Here is a 22,929-nt window from a genome sequence, read left to right as displayed (position 1 = left end):
GTTTCCTCTACACATGTTACTCAGTATGTTATACGTTGTCTATTCTTATTCTTGAATCATGTATGTCCTGCAGAACTAGCTTGTGGCCTATCTGGCACTCAATGAGATATCCACAGACGCTGGAGAACAGTCTGGACTGTCACACAACGAGAGAACAGTACATGGATTCTGAGCAGTCAGAAACAATAGTAACTTTAGTTCTCTTTATAGTCCTATTTCTGCTTAAAGCATAAAAGTCCCATAAGTCTAGTTAATGTAGAAGCTTTCACATAGCGCCTAATACATGCTTCAATTAGTATTTAAAAATAGCTTGCATGAATACAAAACGCCTTGCAGTAACTCCGTAACATTCTGTTTCCTACGTCTGTACATAAGAAAAGCACAGCAGAAGAATTCAAATACTTTCCCCAAGTAATAAATTAATGGAATGCGCCTTAGCATTTGGCATAAAGTTGATACATAAACAAATTGGACAAAATAAATTAGCAATTGATATTTAATCTGCCTGTTAGTGCCTTGGTGATTGTGTAACATTACATAATATTGTCAAGCATTAGGGACTCATCTAGTTAGGAGCGGGGTCAGGAACTTTGAACTCATGTTCCATCATGGACCAGATAATAGTCCAGAAAAGCAGCATTTCAAGCATGACCAATTAATGAATGACCTAAAATCCTAAGAGCTCATGTGGTCCAGACAGTCGTGAGCTCTCCCAAACTGGGTCACAATCTGAAGAGGAATATGCTGGGAAAAGGGGTCAATGGAAAGAGAATGTGTTCAACATCAAATAAAAGAACACAAAATTCTAGTTTTCATAGCGAGTAAACATATGTAGCCTTTCCTCCATTTCAGAATCCAGAGTTGGGAACTCAACTCTTCTTCTACTCCATTAAATTACAGTATGAACAAATAAATATACACAGTGTACAAACCATGTCAGACTGACCAGGTGAATCCAGGTGAAAGCTATGATCCCTTATTGAGGTCACTTGTTAAATCCGTGTAGATGAAAGGGAGGAGACAGCTTAAAGGATTTTTTTTTACTGTGACTGACTAGGTGCCGAATGTTTTCATTAATGAAATTAGTAGATGTGTAAATTAGTTACATTACAAGATGTGAAACTATGTGCCTACAGAACAGAGCTATACTAATAGGTCCTGTTGTGTAGCATGCCTATGTGTTTAGTCTAACTAACACATACATCATGTACCTCATATGTTAAGCATTCAACAGACTGCCCTTTCTATTATGTTCAGGATTGAGTTAGCTACATGACATATTGATCCCATAAACACACAGTGACACACTCAAAGCTCAGTGCACGTGACTGGGGTGAGACCATGAATCAAGAGGGTTGGGCCTAAACCGTGAGTCACAGCTTCCAACTGACTAAGGTATTGTTGTGATTGGCCAGAGTGAGTAGGGGGGCGTGGTAAATACAGGAAGCGGACAGCAGCCTGAGCACTGTGCTCCATCAGCAGGCAGTTGACTGCAGACAAGAAGTCCTCTGAGAGGGCTGGGGCCGGCCTCGTCAGGCCCAGCTCCCCCAGCTCTGTGTCCTGTGTCTGTTTCTGTCCATACAGCTGCACCACAGAGTCCCAAGGCACTATCTTGATGGAGGCCCTGATCCTCAGCTTCCTCAACAGCTCCCGGAAGGTCTCCTCTTTAACCACCCAGCCCTGGTCGCTTGACTCTGCCTCCACACACAGAAATATTCTCATTCTGGCATGGCGCCATCTGCTGGCCATGTTGAGGACACACGCCATCTGCAGCAGGAAAAGGCTGCACACGTCAACAGAGGCTGCTGAGGTGCTGCCCGGACGCAGCAGGTTGAGGGGCCACACGTCGATGATCCTCTCAGCCCCGTCCATCTTGGTCCCCATGCTCTCCCCCTGCAGCTGGAAGAAGTAGCGGCCCAGACACACGTTCTTACTCATCTTGATGGCATCAGAGATGATTCCCACATACTCCTCTGGCGTGAGCCAGCGTGGGCTCTCCACATGGCGGACTGGAGGGAAGTGGGCTTGCAGAGAGGGCAGATCTACACCAAAATCATCCCCTCCGGCCTCTTCTGACTCATAGAAGGCAGGGTCTTGGAGGAAGTAGTCCTCAGGGGTGCAACTGTCATAGAACCCCAAGACCAGAGTGTTGGGCTTCATGCCGCCTTGAAGAGGTAAAGAGTGGAGGAGGATAATCAAATGGATTAAAGAGTACATTGCTTGACGGGTTAAACTGTTTTATGTTCCATTATCCAAAGTAGTAATATTATTTTTAATACAGTATGTCATTGCTCTTTACGACACAGTTGTGTGTGAAGAGGAAAACAACAAACAATGATCCAGAATGGTAAATAGGAGGTTGTGTGACTCACCCAGGCCAGTGATGCGCAGCAGATGCTGTGTGCCCTGCCTCACAGAGGAGGACAGAGTCAGGTCCACAAAGGCCTTCACCCCCAGCTTATCCACCAGACTCAACCAGAAGTTATACTGCTGCTGGACAGGGTCAGAGGGCAGGGTGTCTGAAACAGAAGAGAGGCTGGAATGCCTGGATTCCCAAACAAGAGCAGAGCCAAACTAGTTTCCCTTAAATTTTCTATGGGGTCTGAAATGATTGACACACTTGATAAAGATGAGCAAAAATGACTGAATAAAACAAATAATTCATATTCCTACACTGAGTATACAAAACACCTCTTTCCATGACATAGACTGACCAGGTAAATCCAGGTGAAAACTATGATCCCTTATTGATGTCACTATTGGAGACAGATTTTAAGATATTACAAGGGTCATTTATACAGCTGAAACTTGTTTTAAATGCAAACAAAACACATTTTATGATTTTTAATAGGTGAAGAAAGTTGGTTGAAAATACACTTGCACTTACAAGCTTAGGTGGTTTTCAAATTAATCAGGTCTCTGCATATAAATACTTAGTTTATCATCCAACCATATCCCTGTCTTTTAAAATGCATATTGATGAACTTTGTAAACGGCTAAAAAAAATCAGGCTAGGCTTCCTCTATAGAAACAGGACATGTTTGTCCTCTATAAATAGAAGCCAAGTTGTGCAAGCTACTTTTATGTCTGTTATAGATTATGGGGATATTATTTACATGCATTCTACGGCATCAACACTTAAATCGCTGGATGCTACTTATCATTGCGCACTTAGGTTGATTACGGGTGCTAGCTATAGTACTAACCACTGTGTTCTATATAAAAATGTGGGTTGGACTTCGCTGTCCGTGAGATGAGAACAACATGCTCTCGTGTTTTTCTATAAAGCACTTCTGAATAAACTACCTTATTTATAAATCACTCATCAATATTAGAATTAGAATTCCTAAAACCAGGTCTCAAGCATGGATTATACTTGAGACCCATGGGATTTCCACAGAGTTGGGTATGGCTGCCTTTTCCTGTTACGCTCCTTGCCCATGGAATAGCCTGCAGACTAAAGTTAAACTTGAGACTCTTGTCCTCCTTGCCCATGGAATAGCCTGCAGACTAAAGTTAAACTTGAGACTCTTGTCCTCCTTGCCCATGGAATAGCCTGCAGACTAAAGTTAAACTTGAGACTCTTGTCCTCCTTGCCCATGGAATAGCCTGCAGACTAAAGTTAAACTTGAGACTCTTGTCCTCCTTGCCCATGGAATAGCCTGCAGACTAAAGTTAAACTTGAGACTCTTGTCCTCCTGTCGCCCATTTAAAATATTTATTGGAGGATTTTTATTTTTGTATTGCTTGTAACTGTTTCAGGTAATACAAGTTCTTATGCTGTTAGGGGAATAACCTGTTAGGGGAATAACCTGTTAGGGGAATAACCTGTTAGGGGAATAACCTGTTAGGGGAATAACCTGTTAGGGGAATAACCTGTTAGGGGAATAACCTATGTAAATGTAATAATCTGTTTGTCTTGTTTAGTTTCTTAATCATTGTACCTAAACTGTATGTGTAAACATGTATACACAGGGCCCAGCTGTAAAAGAGACCTTGGTCTCAGTCTGTGTTCCTCGTTGAAATAAAGGTATAATAACTTGTTAAATCCCATTCAAATCATTGTAGATGAAGGGGAGATAGGTTAAATAAGGATTTTTAAACCTCAAGACAATTGAGACATGGATTGTGTATGTGCCATTCAGAGGGTGAATGGGCATGATAAAAGATTGAAGTGCCTTTGAACAGGGTATGATAGTAGGTGCCAGGTGCACCGGTTTGTGTCAAGGACTGAAATGCTGCTGGATTTTTGATGCTCAACAGTTTCCTGTGTGTATGAAGAATGGTCCACCACCCAAAGGACATCAGCAAATTTGACACAACTGAGGGAAGCATTGGAGTCAACATGTGGCAGCATCCCTGTGGAACATTTTCGACACCTTGTAGAGTCCATTCCCTGACGAATTGAGGCTGTTCTGAGGGCAAAAAGAGTTCCTAATATTTGGTATACTCAGTTTACATTTTATGCTCCCCAGAAAATTGGTAAATTATAGTATTTTAAACTAATGCAATTGCTCAGATGGTAGGGGTCAATATGATTGACACCACTTTTTTCAATGCCTGACCTTGTGACCTTTTCAATGAGCCTTTTCTCAAAATATTTTATGAGCAGGAGAACACTTTGGAAGGGATCTTAGACCATTCCTCCATATAGAATCCTTCCAGGTCATTGTTATCCTTCGTCTGTGCTTATGGACTCCCCTCTTCATTTCAAACCACAGGTTTCCAATGGGTTTCAAGTCTGGCGACTGAAAAGACCATGGCAAAATGTTGATTTTGTGGTCAATTAACAATTTCTTTGTAGGTACTGATGTGTGCTCTGGGTTACTGTCGTGCTGGAAGATCCACAAGCGGTCAAGGTTCAGCCTCTGTCCTGGTACTGGGTAAAGTTTATGATGCCATTGACCTTAACAAGGGCCCCACAACCACATTTTAAAGTAGATATGGGTTTCTTTTCTGCTTATGCATTCTTATTGTGAAGCCAAACCCACCACTAGTGTGCATGGCCTAAAAGCTCGATTTTTATGTTATCTGACTGTTTCTAATCCAAGTGCCAATGTCATTTAGCAAACTCCAGGTGTTTACATTTGTTGGATAACATAAAAATAGAGCAGCTCTTAGCATTAGTATAGACATTTTTTTTGGAGCATACAATATAGCTCAGTATTTGAACTATTTATTTTATACAGTATGTGTTGCACATCTTTTAGCAAGGGTGTCAATAATTTTGGACCCCAGAAATATCACACTCAGATTAATCCTTTTGTAATCAAATAGTGGAAGCTTTAGGTTTCATGCAGTCATAAAAATTACAAGCATTTATTGCAAGAATCATCTAATACCACTGGTACCAGAACCCCAGTCACCGTCCCTATAATGTTACCCAGATCTCCCAGCTTCACGTGTCCCAGCACAAATAGGCCGCCCTTCTTCAGCTGATTGACAAAGTTGATGAGCTGGCAGGAGGAGCGAGGGTTGGCAACCATCAACAACACCTGGGGCCTCCAGAACTTCACATGGTCCTTCCTCACATCCAGCATCAGCAGATACTTACGCACCTACAGGAGAGGGGGAATGGGGGAAAGTAGATTCAAAGCACCAAGAATGACAGCGGTGACACACCACAGGGTCCTGTTTAGTGGGGAACACCATAGCAAAATATTTTGCATCAGAAAACCTACATCTGTTTTCTAAACTGAACACCTTCAGATAGTTCTTCACCGTTTCAAAATGTTTCCTCCCTGCTGAACATGACCCAGGAACTGGCCCATAAGCGCATGTTTGCTTTGGTACAAGTATATGCGTGTGGTGTGTGTGCGCACGTCTCCATGTGTGGGTACCTGATGGAAGATGAGAGCCTGGCTGATGTATCCCCAGCTGCTGGTGGGTGATCTGTAGTGCAGGAAGAGCAACAGCAGCAAGAGGAGGATGATGCTGGCTGAAGAGTAGACAGGATTAATGACAAACATCATCACCAGACAGCTCAGAATGCCCAGCAGACATGTGTGCCAGGAGAACACCTGGAAGGTGGGCCTGGGGAGATAGAATGGCAAGGGAAACCAGGGAAAGGTGAAAGACAGGTACAAACTAGACTGGACAATGATGGTCAAAAGAATTCCAGATAAATGCTACTTCACTAAGGACAACGACATCCAAACACAAAAAGAGGAACATCAGCGCAAGGTCATTGTCTTCTCTTTTTTTTATCGGATTGTACAGCATGATACTAGGATCTGATTACCTGAAGTTGGGGGCCGATGCCCATTCCAGAGCCAGACAGGCCAAGTCGACAGCAGCATAGGCCAGCAGGTAGAACACTGTCACAAGGCCAGCTATTGCATTAAGTTGGCCTGCAAACACCACACACTGCAACACAGTCACACCAAAGACACTGTCTCAGAGCCTGTTTAAAATGCCAAAAGTAGCACTCCACAGCTCAATACAATACACCCATGTCCTCTCATCACCTGTGCCAACCCCCAGGTGTACAGCACTGCCACCCATGGGTTACCAGAGCTGGAAGTGATAGCAGCAGGAGCCAATGGAAAACCTATGGGTAACATCAACATTACATCAACATTATGCTCCTTATTCTATGTCAGGCCAAAACATGTCCTTTACTCTGTTACTCTTTGCGAAACAATTTCAACAACATCCTTACCAAACAGCTGGTCCAGTGCAAGGGCATGGAGGATCCGGGACGCCCCAATCAGAGAGCACATGGCTGCTGATAGGGCGGAACAGTAGATCCCAATGGTTACAAATGGCGGCCAGATGTTTATACGCTGGAAGAACCCGTAATCCTGAACCAACAGGGTCCTAAACAAAATACGTTAATTAGTTAACTATTTTAAAGTATATAGTAGCTACAGTATGATGAATAGTCGGGCAGTCAATTATGAGCAAATTAGGGATGACAGAGTTCCCACCACTCCCAGCCTCATCCATTCAGACCTTTCACATGTGGAGCTGGCCAGGATGAAGAGCAGGACATAGACTATGCAGGTGTAGAGGACTGCAATAATGGTGCCTTTGGGAATGGCAGCACTGGGGTTCTTCAGCTCTCCTACAGAGAACAGATTAAGGGAAAGATAGTTGAACATGTCAAGTTTGAGTCTGTATGTGAAGCTTAATAAGATGTTAACTAACGGAGCTAAAATATTCCATTACCTTTAGTCAGAATGCATATGGCACAGGTAAAGTAACAGCTACACTGAGTATACAAAACTTTAAGAACTGCTCTTTCCATGACAGACTGACCAGGTTAATCCAGGTGAAAGCTATGATCCATTATTGAGGTCACTTGTTAAATCCACTTAAATCAGTGTAGATGAAGGGAAGGGGACAGCTTAAAGATTGACTTTCAAGGTTGTGTATGTGTGCCATTCAGAGGGTGAATGGGAAAGACAAAAGATTTAAGCGCCTTTGAACAGGGTATGATAGTAGGTGCCAGGTGCACCAGTTTGTGTCAAGAACTGCAACACTGCTGGGTTTCACCCTCAACAATTTCCCATCTGTATCAAGAATGGTCCACCACCCAAAGGACATCCTGCCAACTTGACAACTTGTGGGAAGCATTGGAGTCAACATAGGCCAGTATCCCTGTGGAATGCTTTAGACACCTTGTAGAGTCTATGCCCTAACGAATTGAGGCTGTTCTGAGGGCAAAAGGGGGGGGGGGGGTATATGATGCGTGTGGAGAGTACCTGACATGTTGGCTCCGGCCATGATTCCGGTACAGCTGGTGAACATGACAGCGAACACGGAAGCAAATGACATTACTTTACCGGTGCTATAGTCCACAGTGTAGCTCGCTGAAGAGGAAAAAGAGGAAGAACACTGTTGCTATAACAGCTCTCTTTCAAACCATAAAACTAACAACTCTATACATGTACAGTTTCACCTCCCCATCAAGGCTTACTATGCGTATAATGCATCTGAAATATGACCCCAGCCAGACAGTACTCACAGCCCAGGTTGTCCCTCAGTGTTGTGCCGTTGAAGCCTGTGTAGCTGGCATTGTAGGTGAGGGTATGGTTGCCAGGGCCCTGGTGGGAGATGAGGAAGTTTAGGGGCGTGGTCAGCGCCAGGGGGCTGATGTAGATGGACAGCAAGGAGACGGTCACCACCAGCAGGATGAGAAAGGAGGTGCGGGCGAAGATGTGGGCGCCCACTAGGCACACCAACAGAACCAGCAGGAGAACTATGGAAGAGTACAGCACTGTGTACCAGTATCCCTGGGGAAGCACCCGCAATGAAGAGGAGGACGCTAGAGTGGGAGGTGGACAAAGAGGACAAGATAAAACACTGGGCGGAATGACTCATTTGAATGCATGTGGCACCAACATTCTAAGAAATATTATATAGAATTTGTTTTCAGCAGAAGTACAAAATCTTGGCATGCATGCTTGGAATTTTAAGTATTAGGGCTTAAACTAGTAATTATAGAATGCCAAGACTAACCTGGATCCTGACCAAATATGTCAAGTATGGCCTCTACCAGACCAAGCACATACACTCCACACGCGCACACCTTGGCAAGGAAGAACATGAGGCCAATGCTTCCTCCAAACTCTGGGCCCAACGATCGACTGATCATGACTGGCAGACATTAGGTCAAGGGGTTAAATATTACTGATCTGGTGTGCTTCATTAATAAAGGTTAGCAAAGTCACTCTGCTCAGCTGGTTAAATCACATGATGCACACCAGCTGTTGTCAGTGTATTCAGATTCTGTAATCCAAAACACTTATCTTCTATCTTTTTGACTACAAAACATAAACACCTGCTGGCACTATGATGATGTTATGGTGGTTCTGGACATGATGAATATGGGGTTGAAAATTTATGAAATTTCCCGTTAGAGATATAAGGGCTAGAATTGTCTATAAAATAATGTGGCATCAAGTTTGACTAGTAAGAACTTTTAAAAACTTCACTCATACTTCAGACCAATACACATTTGCAAAATACAATACCTTCAGAAAGTATTCAGACCTCTTGACTTTTTCGACATTGTTGTGTTACAGCCTGAATTTAAAATGGATTATATTGAGATGTTTTTTTGTCACTGGCTACACACAATACCCCATAATGTCAAAGTGAAATTGTTTTTAGAAATGTTTACAAATTAATAAAAACTGAAAAGCTGAAATGTCTTGAGTCAATACGTTTTCAACCCCTTTGTTAGAGCGGTTCAGGAGTAAACATTAGCTTAACAAAATAAGTTGCATGGACTGTGTGCAATAAGTGTTTAACGTCATTTTTTTATGACTGCCTCATCTCTGTACCCCACACATACAGATAATTGTAAGGTCCCTCTGTCGAGTAGTGAATTTCAAACACAGATTCAACCACAAAGACCAGAGGGCTGCCGTGCTTCTAGCGCTTATAAAAAAATCTAAATACTTTTCTGTGTTATTTCTTACATTATTAGCCCAGATATATTTTGGTGTTATTGCATACAGCCGGGAAGAACTATTGGATATTAGAGCGGCGGTAACTCACCAGCACTACCAGAATTACGACCAGGAATACGACATTCCCGAATCGGATACTCTGTTCGTAGCCCCCAGGGCAATTGAACTGATTCCAGAGGCCTATCCAAAACACAGCTGGAGGAGGGTAGGTACTCGGAGTGGTCTTCTAGTCCGACTAAGGAGGCGCACACACCACCCACCGCTTCCGAGTATATTACCCGCTAATGTTCAGTCTGGATAATAAAGAGCTCAGGGAGAGGATTTCTTTCCAGAGAGACATAAGGGATTGTAACACACTCTTTTTCACGAAAACATGACTCTCTCGGGATATACTGTCCGAGTCCGTTCAGCCAGTTGGATTCACAATTCATCGCACAGACAGGAATAAATATCTCTCCAGGAAGAAGAAGGGCGGGGGTATATGTTTCAAGAAGAACTACTCATGGTGTGATTGTGATAACATACTGAAACACAAGTAATTTTGTTAACTCGACCTAGAATACTTCACAATCAAATGCCGACAGTATTATCGCCCAAGAGAATTCTCTTCAGTTATATTCACAGCCGTGTATAACCCCCTCAAGCCGATACCACAAAGGCCCTCAAAGAACTTCACTGTATTTTATGCAAACTGGAAACCATAGCCTGAGCCCGCGTTTATTGTAGCTGGGGATTTTAACAAAGCAAATTTGAGAAAAAGCCTGCCGAAGTTCGATCAACACATTGACTGTAGTACTCACACTGCTCAAACAAGCAACCACTGCTACTCCAACTTCCGGGATGCCTACAAGGCACCCTTTCAGCAAATCTGATCACGACTCCATTTTGCTCCTCACTGACTATAGGTAGAAACTCAAAACAGGAAGTACCCATGCTAAGGACTATTCAACGCTGGTCTGACTAATTGGAATCCACGCTTCAAGATTGTTTTGATCAGGCAGACTGGGATATTTCCAGGTAGTCTCCGAGAACAATATTGACGAATGCACTGACGGTGACAGAGTTTATTAGGGAGTGTTTGCGAGATGATGTACCCACTGTGACTAATAAAACATACCCCAACCAGAAACCGTGGAGAGTTTGCAGCATTCACACAAAACTGAAAGCTCGAACCATCATATTTAACCATGGCAAGGTGACTGGGAATATGGCTGAATACAAACAGTGTAGTTATTCCCTCTGTAAGACAATCAAACAGGCAAAACATCAGTATAGAGACAAAGTGGAGTCGCAATTTCAATGGCTCAAACCTGAAACATATGTGGCAGGGTCTACAGAAAATCACGGACTACAAAGGGACACCGAACTCTTGCTTCCGGACAAGTTCACACCGTCGCCCGCTTTGAGGATAACAGTGCCACCGACGAGGCCCGCTAACAAGGACTGTGGGCTCTCCTTCTCCGTGGCCGACGTGAGTAAGACATTTAAGCGTGTTAACCCTCGCAAGGCTGCCGGCCCAGATGGCATCCCTAGCCGTGTCCTCAGAGCATGCGCAGACCAACTGGCTGGAGTGTTTACAAACATATTCAATCTCTCCATTTCCCAGTCTACTGTCCCCACATGCTTCAAGATGTCCACCATTGTTCCTGTACCCAAGAAAGCAAAGGTAACTGAACTAAATGACTATCGCCCCGTTGCACTCACTTCTGCCATCATGAAGTGATTTGAGAGACTAGAGTCAAGGATCATATCACCTTACCTGCTACCCTAGACCCACTTCAATTTGCTTACCACCCCAATAGATCCACAGACGATGCAGTCGCAATCACACTGCCCTGTCCCATCTGGACAAAAGGAATACCTATGTAAGAATGCTGTGCATTGACTATAGCTCAACATTCAACACCATAGTACCCTCCAAGCTCATTAAGCTTGAGGCCATGAGTCTGAACCCCGCCTGTGCAACTGGGTCCTGGACATCCTGACAGGCCGCCCCCAGGTGGTGAAGGTAGGAGAAAACAAGGATGCGTGCTTAGCCCCCTCCTGTACTCCCTGTTCACCCATGAATGCGTGGCCACGCACGCCTCCAACTCAATCAAGTTTGCAGACGACAACAGTAGTAGGCTTGATTACCAACAATGACGAGACAGCCTACAGGGAGGAGGTTTGGTGCCAGGAAAATAACCTATCACCCAACGTCAACAAAACAAATGATAGGTTATTTTGGACTTCAGGAAACAGCAGAGGGAGCACCCCCCCTATCCACATTGACAGGACAGCAGTGGAGAAGGTGGAAGGATTCCTTGGCATACACATCACTGACAAACTGAAATGGTCAACCCACACAATGTGGTGAAAAAGGCGCAACAGCTAGGCACCTAAAACCCTCAGACTTCGGGCTGTATCACCACCTGCTACGGCAGCTGCACCGCCCGCAACCGCAGGGCTCTCCAGGGGGTGGTGCTGTCTGCCCAATACATCACCGGGAGCAAACTACCAGCCCCCCAGGACACCTAGGGCACCCAATATCACAGGAAGGTCAAAAAGATCATCAAGGACAACAACCACCCGAGCCACTGCCTGTTCACGCCGCTATAATCCAGAAGGAAAGGTCAGTACAGGTGCATCAAAGCTGGGACCGAGAGACTGAAAAACAGCTTCTAGCTCAAGGCCATCAGACTGTTGCATAGCCACCACTAGCACATTAGAGGCTGCTGCCCTATATGCATAGACTTGGAATCACTGGCCACTTTAATAATGGAACACTAGTCATTTTAACTTCACTAGGGTAGGGGGCAGCATTCGGAATGTTGGATGAAAAGCGTGCCCAAATTAAACTGCCTGCTACTCAGGCCCAGAAGATAGGATATGCATATAATTAGTAGATTTGGATAGAAAACACTCTAAAGTTACCAAAACTGTTAAAATAATGTCTGCGAGTATAACAAAACTGATTTGGCAGGCGAAAACCCGAGGAAAATCCAACCAGGGAGTACTATTATTTTGAAAGGCTGTTTTTCCATTGAAAGTCTATTCATACAAAGACTTAGGACCCAGTTCACAAGCTCTATGGCTTCTTCTACATGTGGCCAGTCTTTAGGCATTGTTTCAGGCTTTTACTCTGAAAAATTAGGGAGATACAGCACTTTCAATCAGTGGCCAGTGGAAATTTCCAGATATCAGCCATGCGCCTGATCGGGAACGCGCCTTTCTTGTTTCTCTTTTTCTATTGGATGAAGCTTTTGTCCGGTTGAAATATTATTGATTATTTATGACAAAAACAACCGGAGGATTGAGTTTAAACATCGTTTGGCATGCTTCTACTAACTTTTGTTGTACTTAAAAAAAAATGTTATCTGGACTTAGTGCACGTGCCTTGAGCATTCAGATTACTGGACAAAACGCGAACAAAAAGGACGTTTTTAGTCATAAAGAGGGACATTATCGAACATTTATTGTCTAACTTGGAGACCTGGGAATGCCACCAGATGAAGATCAAAAGGTAAGTGATTCGTTTTAATACTATTGCTGACTTGTGAGCCCTCTCATTTGCTGGGTTTCTTTTGCTAGGTGCTGAACTAACATAATCGCAAAGTGTACTTTCGCAGTAAAGCCTTTTTGAAATCTGACACAGAGGTTGCATTTACAAGAAGTTTATCTTTAAGAAGGTGTATAATACTTGTATATGTTTGAGGAATTTTAATTATGGGATTTCTGTTGCTTTGAATTTGGCGCCCTGCAATTTCACTGGCTGTTGTCAAGGTGGGACCCTAGCTTGTACCAGAGATTAATAATGTTTACATATTTTGCATTACCCATCTCCAGTGGCGTGTAAATCATAGCATGTAAATCTTGGTGGTGCAAGACAAACATTTTGTGGGATGCATGCCAACAAAGCCACTACACAACACATTAATTGCACTATACCACTGCTACCGCCCCAATAGGTCCACAGACAATACATTCGCCATCACACTGCCCTATCCCATCTGGACAAGAGGAATACCTATGTTAGAATGCTATTCATTGACTACAGCTCAGCATTCAACACCATAGTACCCTACAAACTCATCATTAAGCTTGAGACCCTGGGTCTCGACCCCACCCTGTGCAACTGGGTCCTGGGCTTCCTGGCGGGCCGCCCCAGATGGTGAAAGTAGGAAACAACATGTCCACTCCGCTGATCCTTAACACTGGGGCCCCACAAGGGTGCGTTCTCAGCCTCCTCCTGTACTTCCTGTTCACCTACGACTGCGTGGCCATGCACGCCTCCAACTCAATCATCAAGTTTGCAGACGACACAACAGTGGTAGGCTTGATTACCAACAACGACGAGACAGCCTACAGGGAGGTGAGGGCCCTCGGAGTGTGGTGTCAGGAAAATAACATCTTACTCAATGTCAGCAAAACAAAAGAGATGATCGTGGACTTCAGGAAACAGCAAAGGGAACACCCCTCTATCCACAATGACAGGACAGCAGTGGAGAAGGTGGAAATGTAAGTTCCTCTGTGTTCATATCACAGACAAACTGAAATGGTCCACACAGACAGTGTGTTGAAGGTGGCGCAACAGCGCCTCTTCAACCTCAGGAGGCTGAAAAAAATGTGGCTTGTCACAAAAAACCCTCACTAACTTTTACAGGTGCACAATTGAGAGCATCCTGTCGGGCTGTATCACCGGCTGGTATGGCAACTGCACCGCCCACAACCTCAAGGCTCTCCAGAGGGTTGTGCTGTCCGCACAACGCATCACCGGGGGCAAACTACCCACCCTCCAGGACACCTACAACACCTGATGTCACAGGAAGGCAAAAAGATCATCAAGGACAATAACCCCCTGAGCCACTGCCTGTTCCCCCTGCTTACATCCAGAAGGTGAGGTCAGTACAGATGCATCAAAGCTGAAAAACAGCTTTATCGCAAGGCCATCAGATTGTTAGACAGCCATCACTAGCACAGAGAGGCGGCTGCCTACCTACAGACTTGATATAATTGGCCACTTTAATAAATGGAATACTAGTCACTTTAATAATGTTTACATATCTAGCATTACTCATCTCATATGTATATAATGTACTGTATTCTTCACTATCTATTGCATCTTAGCCGCTCTGTCACTGCTCATCCATATATTTTATACCTATATATTCTTATCCCATTCCTTTACTAGATTGTGTGTATTAGGTTTTGTTGTGGAATTGTTAGATATTACCTGTTAGATACTGCTGCATTGTCAGATCTAGAAGCATAAGCATTTTGCTACACTCGCAATAACATCTGCTAACCATGTGCATATGACCAATAACATTTTATTTTATTTGATACACCTGGCTATGAGCGGAGCCTTGTCTGGCAGAAAAACAGTTCATTCAGCCTCATTTATTGCCAAACATAGCTAATATAGCCGACTTTCTTAATAAACAAACGTGGTTTCTACGGACAATTGAGATGTACAAACTATGTCAGCAGGGGACAACAAGCAGATAAGAGGCAATCCGTAATTTCGATTAAGACAATGAGCGAGTTAGGACGGGCGTAGTCAATATAACTATTTGTTCAGCACTTTTGAAATGTACAGCGACAGAATTCAGAACATGGGCCGTTCGTACAGTGTTCTCCCTGTACACCAAGTCAGAACCGTAGGATAAATAAAGATGGAATATAAGCAGACAATGAAAGCTATTACAATATTCGATGATGACATTTCTCACAAACAGGTTATAGGCTACATGTACACCACCAAGTCAGAACAGTAGGTGAAATGAAGAGGTGAAAATAGACCAAATTATTAGGTTGAGGCACAAGGGATACGAACAGTTTACTACACAACATACACTTTGTATTACTTTCTTAACTACAGTATACATATCTCCCTGACATATTACATCATTTTTGCAGCAGCATACAAGACATTTTTGGACTCAACTTGTTGTGCTGTGCTCACTTGAAAAGGAAGGTGGTGTGGCGGTCCTTCGTGGGCAAATTTTGTCATCTTCTGGATTTATGGTGCTTTCAAGACAACTTCAAAAAAAGTTGAACCATGATGATGTCAATGATCTTCAGGTCGTAGCTCTAGAAAGAAGCCCTGGTTCCGATTTACAATTCCGAGTTGGATGAAAAATCAAAACATATTTTCCCAGTTGTAGCTCGTTTTTCCCCCCCGAGTTCCCAGTTGTCTTGAACTCACTAAAGTCAAACTTTGCAATTCCGGGTTAAGTTTTTTTGAGCGCATCACAAATCGTGCTTCATTGACAGCATGGCCAATGTTGAATGTTTATAATAGGAAAATATACCCTTACCTTGATTTGGGACAACACAGCCACTCTACTGTGAAAAGCTGGCTAATGATTGCACCTCAACGCTCCGTATTTTCTGCTGGCTTGCCCCACCACCACAGAAAGCACTGAGCTAGGCTGAAACACCTGCATGTTGGAGCTGCCTTACTCAGAAAACAAAAAAGAGACCATGTTTGTATGCAGGTATTTTAACTATTATATATTTGTATTTGTTTTACATTGTTGGCAAACTGATGTGTAACACATATTAATGCCAAAAGAACATGCAAAACAGGCAAGACCCCAAACATTTATTATTATTTATTTTTTTAACAAAAAATGTGGGCCTATAACAGAGCCCCACCTGCCCTGAATGACGGGTCGCCACTGCTCATCTCATATGTATATACTGAATTCTATCCAACTATATCTTAGTCTATGCCGCTCTGACGTTGCTCGCCCAAATATTTATATATTCTTAAATCCATTCCTTTACTTTAGATGTGTGTACTGTGAAAATTGTTAGATATTGCGGTTAGATATTACTGCACTGTTAGAGCTAGAAACACAAGCATTTCGCTACACCTGCAATAACATCTGCTAAACACATGTACGTGATAAATAAAATGTGATTTTAATTTGATTTACAGATATCCTTCCTAACTAAGCCAGAAAGGCCAGAAAGGAAGGAAACCGCTCATGGATTTCACTGTAAGTCCAAATGGTGACTAAAACAGTTGCAGAGTTGAATGGCTGTGACAGGAGAAAACTGAGGATGGATCAACAACACTGTTGTTACGCAACAATACTAACCTACTTGACAGAGTGAAAAGAAGGAAGCCTGTACATAAAAATATTCAAAAACATACATCCTGTTTGCAACAAGGCACTAAAGTAATACTGCAAAAAAAAATGTGGCAAAGAAATTACATTTTTGCACTGAATACAAAGTGTTATGTTTGGGACAAATCCATACACTCTCCATATTTTCAAGCATAGTGGTGGCTGCATCATGTTCTGGGTATGCTTGTAATTGTTAAGGACTGGGGAATTTTTCAGGGGAAAAAAATAACAGAATGGAGCGAAGCACATGCAAAATCCTAGCGGAAAACCCGATTGAGTCTGTTTTCCATCAGACACTGGGAGATAAATTCACCTTTCAACAGGACAATAACCTAAAACACAAGGCCAAAATCTACATGTGAGTTGCTTACGAAGAAGAAAGTGAATGTACCTGAGTGACCAAGTTATAGTTTTGACTTAAATCTGCTTGAAAATCTATGGCAAGACCTGAAAATGGTTGTTTAACAATGATGGACAATGCATTTGACAGAGCATAAAATAATTTTGACAAGAATAAATGGGCAAATGTTGCACAATCCAGGTGTATAAAGCTCTTCGAGACGTACCCAGAAAGACTCACAGCTGAAATTGCTGCAAAGGTGCTTCTACAAAGTATTACCTCAGGGGTGTGACTACTTATAGTACCAGTCAAAAGTTTGGACACACCTAGTCATTCAAGGGTTTTTCTTTATTTTACTATATTGTAGAACAAAAGTGAAGACATCAAAGCTATGAAATAACACATATGGAGTAATGTAGTAACCAAAAAGTGTTCAACAAATCAAAATATTTTAGATTCTTCAAAGTATCCACCCTCTGCCTTGATGACAGCTTTGCACACTCTTGGCATTCTCTCAACCAGGTTCACCTGGAATGCTTTTCCAACCGTCTTGAAGGAGTTCCCACATATGCTGAGCACTTGTTGGCTGCTTTTCCTTCACTCTGCGGTCCAACTCATCCTAAACCATCTCAATTGGGTTGAGGTCAGGTGATTGTGGAGGCCAGGTCATCAGATGAAGCACTCCATCTCTCTCCTTCTTGGTCAAATAGCCCTTACACAGCCTGGAGGTGTGTTGGGTCATTGTCCTGTTGAAAAACAAATGATAGTCCCAATAAGACCAAACCAGATGGGATGGCGTATCGCTGCATAATGCTGAATGCATGCTGGTTAAGTGTGCCTTGAATTTTAAATAAACCATAGACAGTGTCACCAGCAAAGCACACCCACACCATCACACCTCCTCCATGCTTCACATTGGGAACCACACATGTGGAGATCATCCGTTCACCTACTTTGCGTCTCACAAAGACACGACGGTTGGAACCAAAAATCTCAAATTTGGACTCATCAGACCAAAGGACAGATTTCCATCGGTCTAATGTCCTTTGCTCGTGTTTCTCTGTTGTTTCTTTGCAGCAATTCGACCATGAAGGCCTGATTCACGGAGTCTCCTCTGAACAGTTGATGTTGAGATGTGTCTGTTACTAGAACTCTGAAGCATTTATTTGGGCTGCAATTTCTTAGGCCGGTAAGTCAAATGAACTTATCCTCTGCAGGAGAGGTAACTCTGGGTCTTCCTTTCCTGTGGCGGTCCTCATGAGAGCCAGTTTCATCATAGCACTTGATGTATTTTTGCAACTGCATTTGAAGAAACTTGAAAAGTTTTTTAAAAAATCCAGATTTACTGAACTGCAACTGCAATGGAGGACTGTCGTTTCTCTTTGCTTATTTGAGCTGTTCTTACCATAATATGGACTTGGTCTTTTACCAAATAGGGCTATCTTCTGTATACCACCCTACCTTGTCAGAACACAACTGATTGGCTTAAACGTATTAAGATGGAAAGAAATTCCACAAATTAACAAGAAACACATGTTAATTGAAACGCATTCCAGGTGACAACCTCATGAAAATGTTTGAGAGAATGCCAAGAGTGTACAAAGCTGTCATCAATGAAGAATCTCAAATATTTTTGGTTACTACATGATTCCATGTGTTATTTCATAGTTTTGATGTCTTTACTATAATTCTACAATGTAGAAAGTAGTAAAAATAAAGAAAAAACCTGGAATGAGTCGGTGTGTCCAAACTTTTGACTTGTACTGTATGTAAATTACATATTTCTGTAATTCATTTTTAATAAATTTGCAAACATTTATAAAAACATGTTTTCACTTTGTGAAATGTGTTGATGTGTGAGACAAAAAAAAAAAATTGAACCTATTTTGAATTCAGGCTGTAACACAGCAAAATGTGGAATAAGTCAAGGTGTATGAATACTTTGAGGGCACTGTATATGTTTTTTTGCGGGGTGCGAAAGAACCAGAGTTAAGGATACAATAGGCCCCGCCTCCCTGCACAGCACCATTGGTGGAAATAGCACAGATGGACAAGATGGTGAGGGAGATAATGATGTAGGCTACAAGCAGCATCACAAGACCCTGCAAGAGCCCCGCATGACCAACCACAAACCCTATGGGGAAACATCATTATACAGTATTAGTATTGTTACAGGAACACAATACAGTAGACTAATGCATTCACACATACACCTTCTTAAAAAGATCTATCATAGCTTGGAGCCAACAGCAGCTTGACCATCAACAAGCATCACTGCATGTTGCATGGTGAATAATTCCACATTCACAGCCTATATTTGTAATTGTCTGTCATCGATGCTGCACTCACCAGTTCTGAGGAAGAGGACTATGCTGAACATGGAGAGGACGGTGGGCACTATCACCCCGAAGAATGTGTTGAGTTTTCGGGGTACAGCATTAGGAGTGCTGGCCTCCCCAGTGCCCTCTGACCCCCCCATGCCACATACTGCGGTGTCTACAGACAGACCACACACCCCATGGGCGAGGAGGGGTGCGTGTTCATTAGACATGGCCTTCGGGAGAAGCCTATTGTATATTTAGATGGTCTAGACGTCCTTTTTTGTAACCCTGTTAAAATGTTGACATTCTTTGTATAAATTAAATCATAAAAATAAGTTGGTAACAAAACTGACAATTTGACAGATTCCTGAAAACACAGTATAGCTTTATATTTACGAAAAATAGTAGGTTCTGCAAACAAAACAATAACGGGAGGGGGGAGGGTTTTACATTTTGGAAAAACAACATCTTCAGACTACGATCCACCAGAAAAAAGTCAGGCATTCAAAATAAATATCATACTTCAAAGACGCGCGAGTTAAAACACTTGACTACAACACATCATGCAACATCATATTGCATTTGTTACAATTTAACAAGAGTTGAGTTTACGTTTCTTTCATGTATCCAAAAAGGGGAAGTGGAGCTGGGACACAGAACGGTTTTTGGTGAGGTCATTCAACAATTCAAACTCGCAATTCCGTACACTTGGTGTTTGACTGATGATAACATTTTTGTTTACTTTGCAATCATGGCTATTGTAGCTATAGCCAGATGAAAACAGCCACTCACCTATTCTCCGTCAGTGGGAATAAGCGCGCGCACTTCCGGTTGTTAAACACTCACCGTCTGCATCTGGCTGCCTACTGTAGCCCACTGCTCCGTTATTTCAGTTTACAGCTGACTGATCTCTGCAAGTTATCACAAAGTAATATAAAAGCATACACACCTGTGCTTTGTTAGTTGATCTAACTAGATTAGAAAACGACTGGTTATAGTTAGCATAGGCTACAGATAAATTCTCCAATAGCTCATAAAAGGTAGAAAATACAATGCCGCAATCTGCCCAGTTTTCATTCAAATCTACATGTGTATTCTCCCTACTACAATGAACATTGACCTACTTGCACACTCATCTAGTTACTTGCTATTTGTTATGTGCTGGTCACGGGACAGTAAAAACTGTTCATGTGACTGCCAAAAAGGGGAGGGTGAAAATCTGTCTGTAGCTAGGTTTCCATCCAATTGGCGACAGATTTTCATGCGAATATTCTAAACTGCGCATAAAAACAATATGCGCATTTTCCCACCAGAGATGTATTTCTATCAAATTGATAGAACATGTGCGTGATGACGTTGTGCACATACAAATATCATGTGGGGTTAAATGGGGTTTCCAACTCTACTGATGGTTTTCTCACAAACGTGCGCTCTAGCTAACAATTGCTGCTAACAAATAGCTAATCTGCACACTTTTGGCTAGAGCGCATGTGTAACCTACATGAGATTATTATGGCCAAAAGTGCGCGATTTTATATTTTTCTTAAACGGCAGCAAAACATCGATTATGTCACCAGAATACAATCATCACCTTCACCACCCTATGAATGTCATCATCATGTATTTAATCTGTAGTGGTGGAAAAAGTACCCAATCTTCATACTTAAAAAAAAAAATGCCGAGAGTAAAAGTCACCCAATAAAATACTACTCAGTAAAAGTCTAAAAGTATTACATTTTGAACATACTTAGGTATAAAAGTATAAATAATTTCAAATTCATTATATTAAGCAAAACAGAACATGTGTTTTTATATTTACGGATAGTCAGGGGCACACTCCAAAATTCAGACATCATTTACAAACAAAGCATGTGTGTTTAGTGAGACCACCAGTCAATGGCAGTAGGGATGACCAGGGTTGTTCTCTTGGTAAGTGCGTGAATTGGACCATTTTCCTGTCCTGCTAAGCATTCAAAATGTAAAGAGTAGGCCTACTTTTGTGTGTCAGGGAAAATGTATGGAGTAAAAAGTACATCATTTTGTTTAGGAATCTAGTGAAGTAAAAGTTGTCAAAAACATAAATAGTAAAGTACTGATACCCCCAAAAATTACTTTAGTACTTTAAATGATTGTTACATTCACTATATATACAACATTATGTGGAGGAATAAGCAGCCTGTAAGATACAAAAAGGGGAAGTGGAGCTGTGACGCAGAACGGTTTTTGGTGAGGTCATTCAACAATTCAAGCTCTCTTGATAGGTTTACCTATCAAATTCTAGATTTACAATTACTTTATTTCCCCAAATGGTTTAATGTGAGTGATGTCAATTCAGGTACATACGAATCCATTGTGCTGATTTTACAATATCCTTTTAAGTGAAATACAGTAAATTAGATTTTTTTTTCTTCCACAAATGTGTGGTGTTGCCCAGTCCTCCACCTACCTGTTGGAGTTAAAGACCAGAGAGGTGAATAGCGCAGGTTGGTAGAGAGGAGAGGATGGGTTAGGGGTGCGTTTGACAGACAGTCTGTCGCATCCCCCCCATGTGTCCTGTCAAGAGTGCTGATCCACATTGCACAAATAAGCCAAAGTCAGAGAGACACTGTCTGTCTTCAACACATTGCATTTGTTGCACAGAGCAAAGATACAGTGCCAAGGAAAAGTTTTTCCTATTTTGTTGCATTATAACCTGTAGTTTAAATAGATTTTTATTTGGATTTCATGTAATGGACATACACAAAATAGTCCAGATTGGTGAAAAAAATAACTTAATTAAAAAATAAAAACTGAAAAGTGGTGCGTGCATATGTATTCACCCCCTTTGCTATGAAGCCCCTAAATTAGATCTGGTGCAACCAATTACCTTCAGAAGTCACATAATTTGTTAAATTAAGTCCACCTATGTGCAATCTAAATGTCCTGTCACATGATCTCAGTAATTATACACCTGTTCTGAAAGGCCCCAGAGTCTGCAACACCACTAAGCAAGGGGCACCACCAAGCAAGCGGCAACATGAAGACCAAGGAGCTCTCCAAACAGGTCAGGGACAAAGTTGTGGAGAAGTACAGATCAGAGTTGGGTTATAAAAAAATATCAGAAACTTTAAACATCCCACAGAGCACCATTAAATCCATTATAAAAAATGGAAAGAATATGGCACCACAACAAAGCTGCAAAGAGAGGGCCACCCACCAAAACTCACGGAACAGGCAAGGAGAGCATTAACCAGAGAGGCAATAAAGAGAACAAAGAGACCAAAGATAACCCTGAAGGAGCTGCAAAGCTCCACAGCAGAGATGGGAGTATCTGTCCATAGGACCACTTTAATTCATACACTCCACAGAGCTGGGCTTTATGGAAGAGTGGCCAGAAAAATGCCATTGCTTAAAGAAAAAAATAAGCAGACATGTTTGGTGTTCCCCAAAAGGCATGTGAGAGACTCCCCAAAGATATGGAAGAAGGTACTCTGGTCAGATGAGACTAAAATGTAGCTTTTTGGCCATCAAGGAAAACGTTATGTCTGGCGCAAACCCAACACCTCTCATCACCCCGAGAACACCATCCCCACAGTGAAGCGTGGTGGCAGCATCATGCTGTGGGGATGTGTCTCATCAGTAGGGACTGGGAAACTGGTCAGAATTGAAGGAATGATGGATGGCGCTAAATAAAGGGAAATTCTTGAGGGAAACCTGTTTCAGTCTTCCAGAGATTTGAGACTGGGATGGAG

General features: G+C 42.4%; 1 protein-coding gene across 5 annotated transcripts; it reads right to left on the bottom strand.

Annotated features, from left to right (window-relative positions):
* Positions 1-478: 478 nt before the first annotated feature.
* LOC109892682 (solute carrier family 12 member 9-like) lies at positions 479-21,662 on the bottom strand. Of its 5 annotated transcripts, XM_020485391.2 has the most exons (15): positions 20,323-20,368; positions 19,991-20,109; positions 19,227-19,486; positions 18,877-19,011; positions 8,464-8,601; positions 7,970-8,269; positions 7,707-7,814; positions 6,955-7,066; positions 6,662-6,819; positions 6,468-6,550; positions 6,242-6,366; positions 5,841-6,033; positions 5,384-5,558; positions 2,373-2,519; positions 479-2,165 (listed from the first exon to the last, which is right to left on the bottom strand). In XM_020485391.2, the coding sequence occupies exons 3-15, from the start codon at positions 19,426-19,428 to the stop codon at positions 1,309-1,311; spliced, it is 2,733 nt and encodes a 910-aa protein (XP_020340980.1). In that variant the 5' UTR covers positions 19,429-19,486; positions 19,991-20,109; positions 20,323-20,368; the 3' UTR covers positions 479-1,308. The 5 variants fall into 5 exon arrangements, with proteins under 5 accessions (XP_020340980.1, XP_020340982.1, XP_031682451.1 ...); XM_020485393.2 differs by lacking the exons at positions 19,991-20,109; positions 20,323-20,368 and adding an exon at positions 21,645-21,662; XM_031826591.1 differs by having other exon boundaries at positions 19,991-20,375.
* Positions 21,663-22,929: the final 1,267 nt, after the last annotated feature.

The sequence above is a fragment of the Oncorhynchus kisutch genome, linkage group LG6, assembly GCF_002021735.2.
Source record: "Oncorhynchus kisutch isolate 150728-3 linkage group LG6, Okis_V2, whole genome shotgun sequence".
Taxonomy (NCBI): domain Eukaryota; kingdom Metazoa; phylum Chordata; class Actinopteri; order Salmoniformes; family Salmonidae; genus Oncorhynchus; species Oncorhynchus kisutch.
Note: the sequence above shows the minus strand (reverse complement) of the source record. Positions and strands in the feature narration are given on the sequence as shown.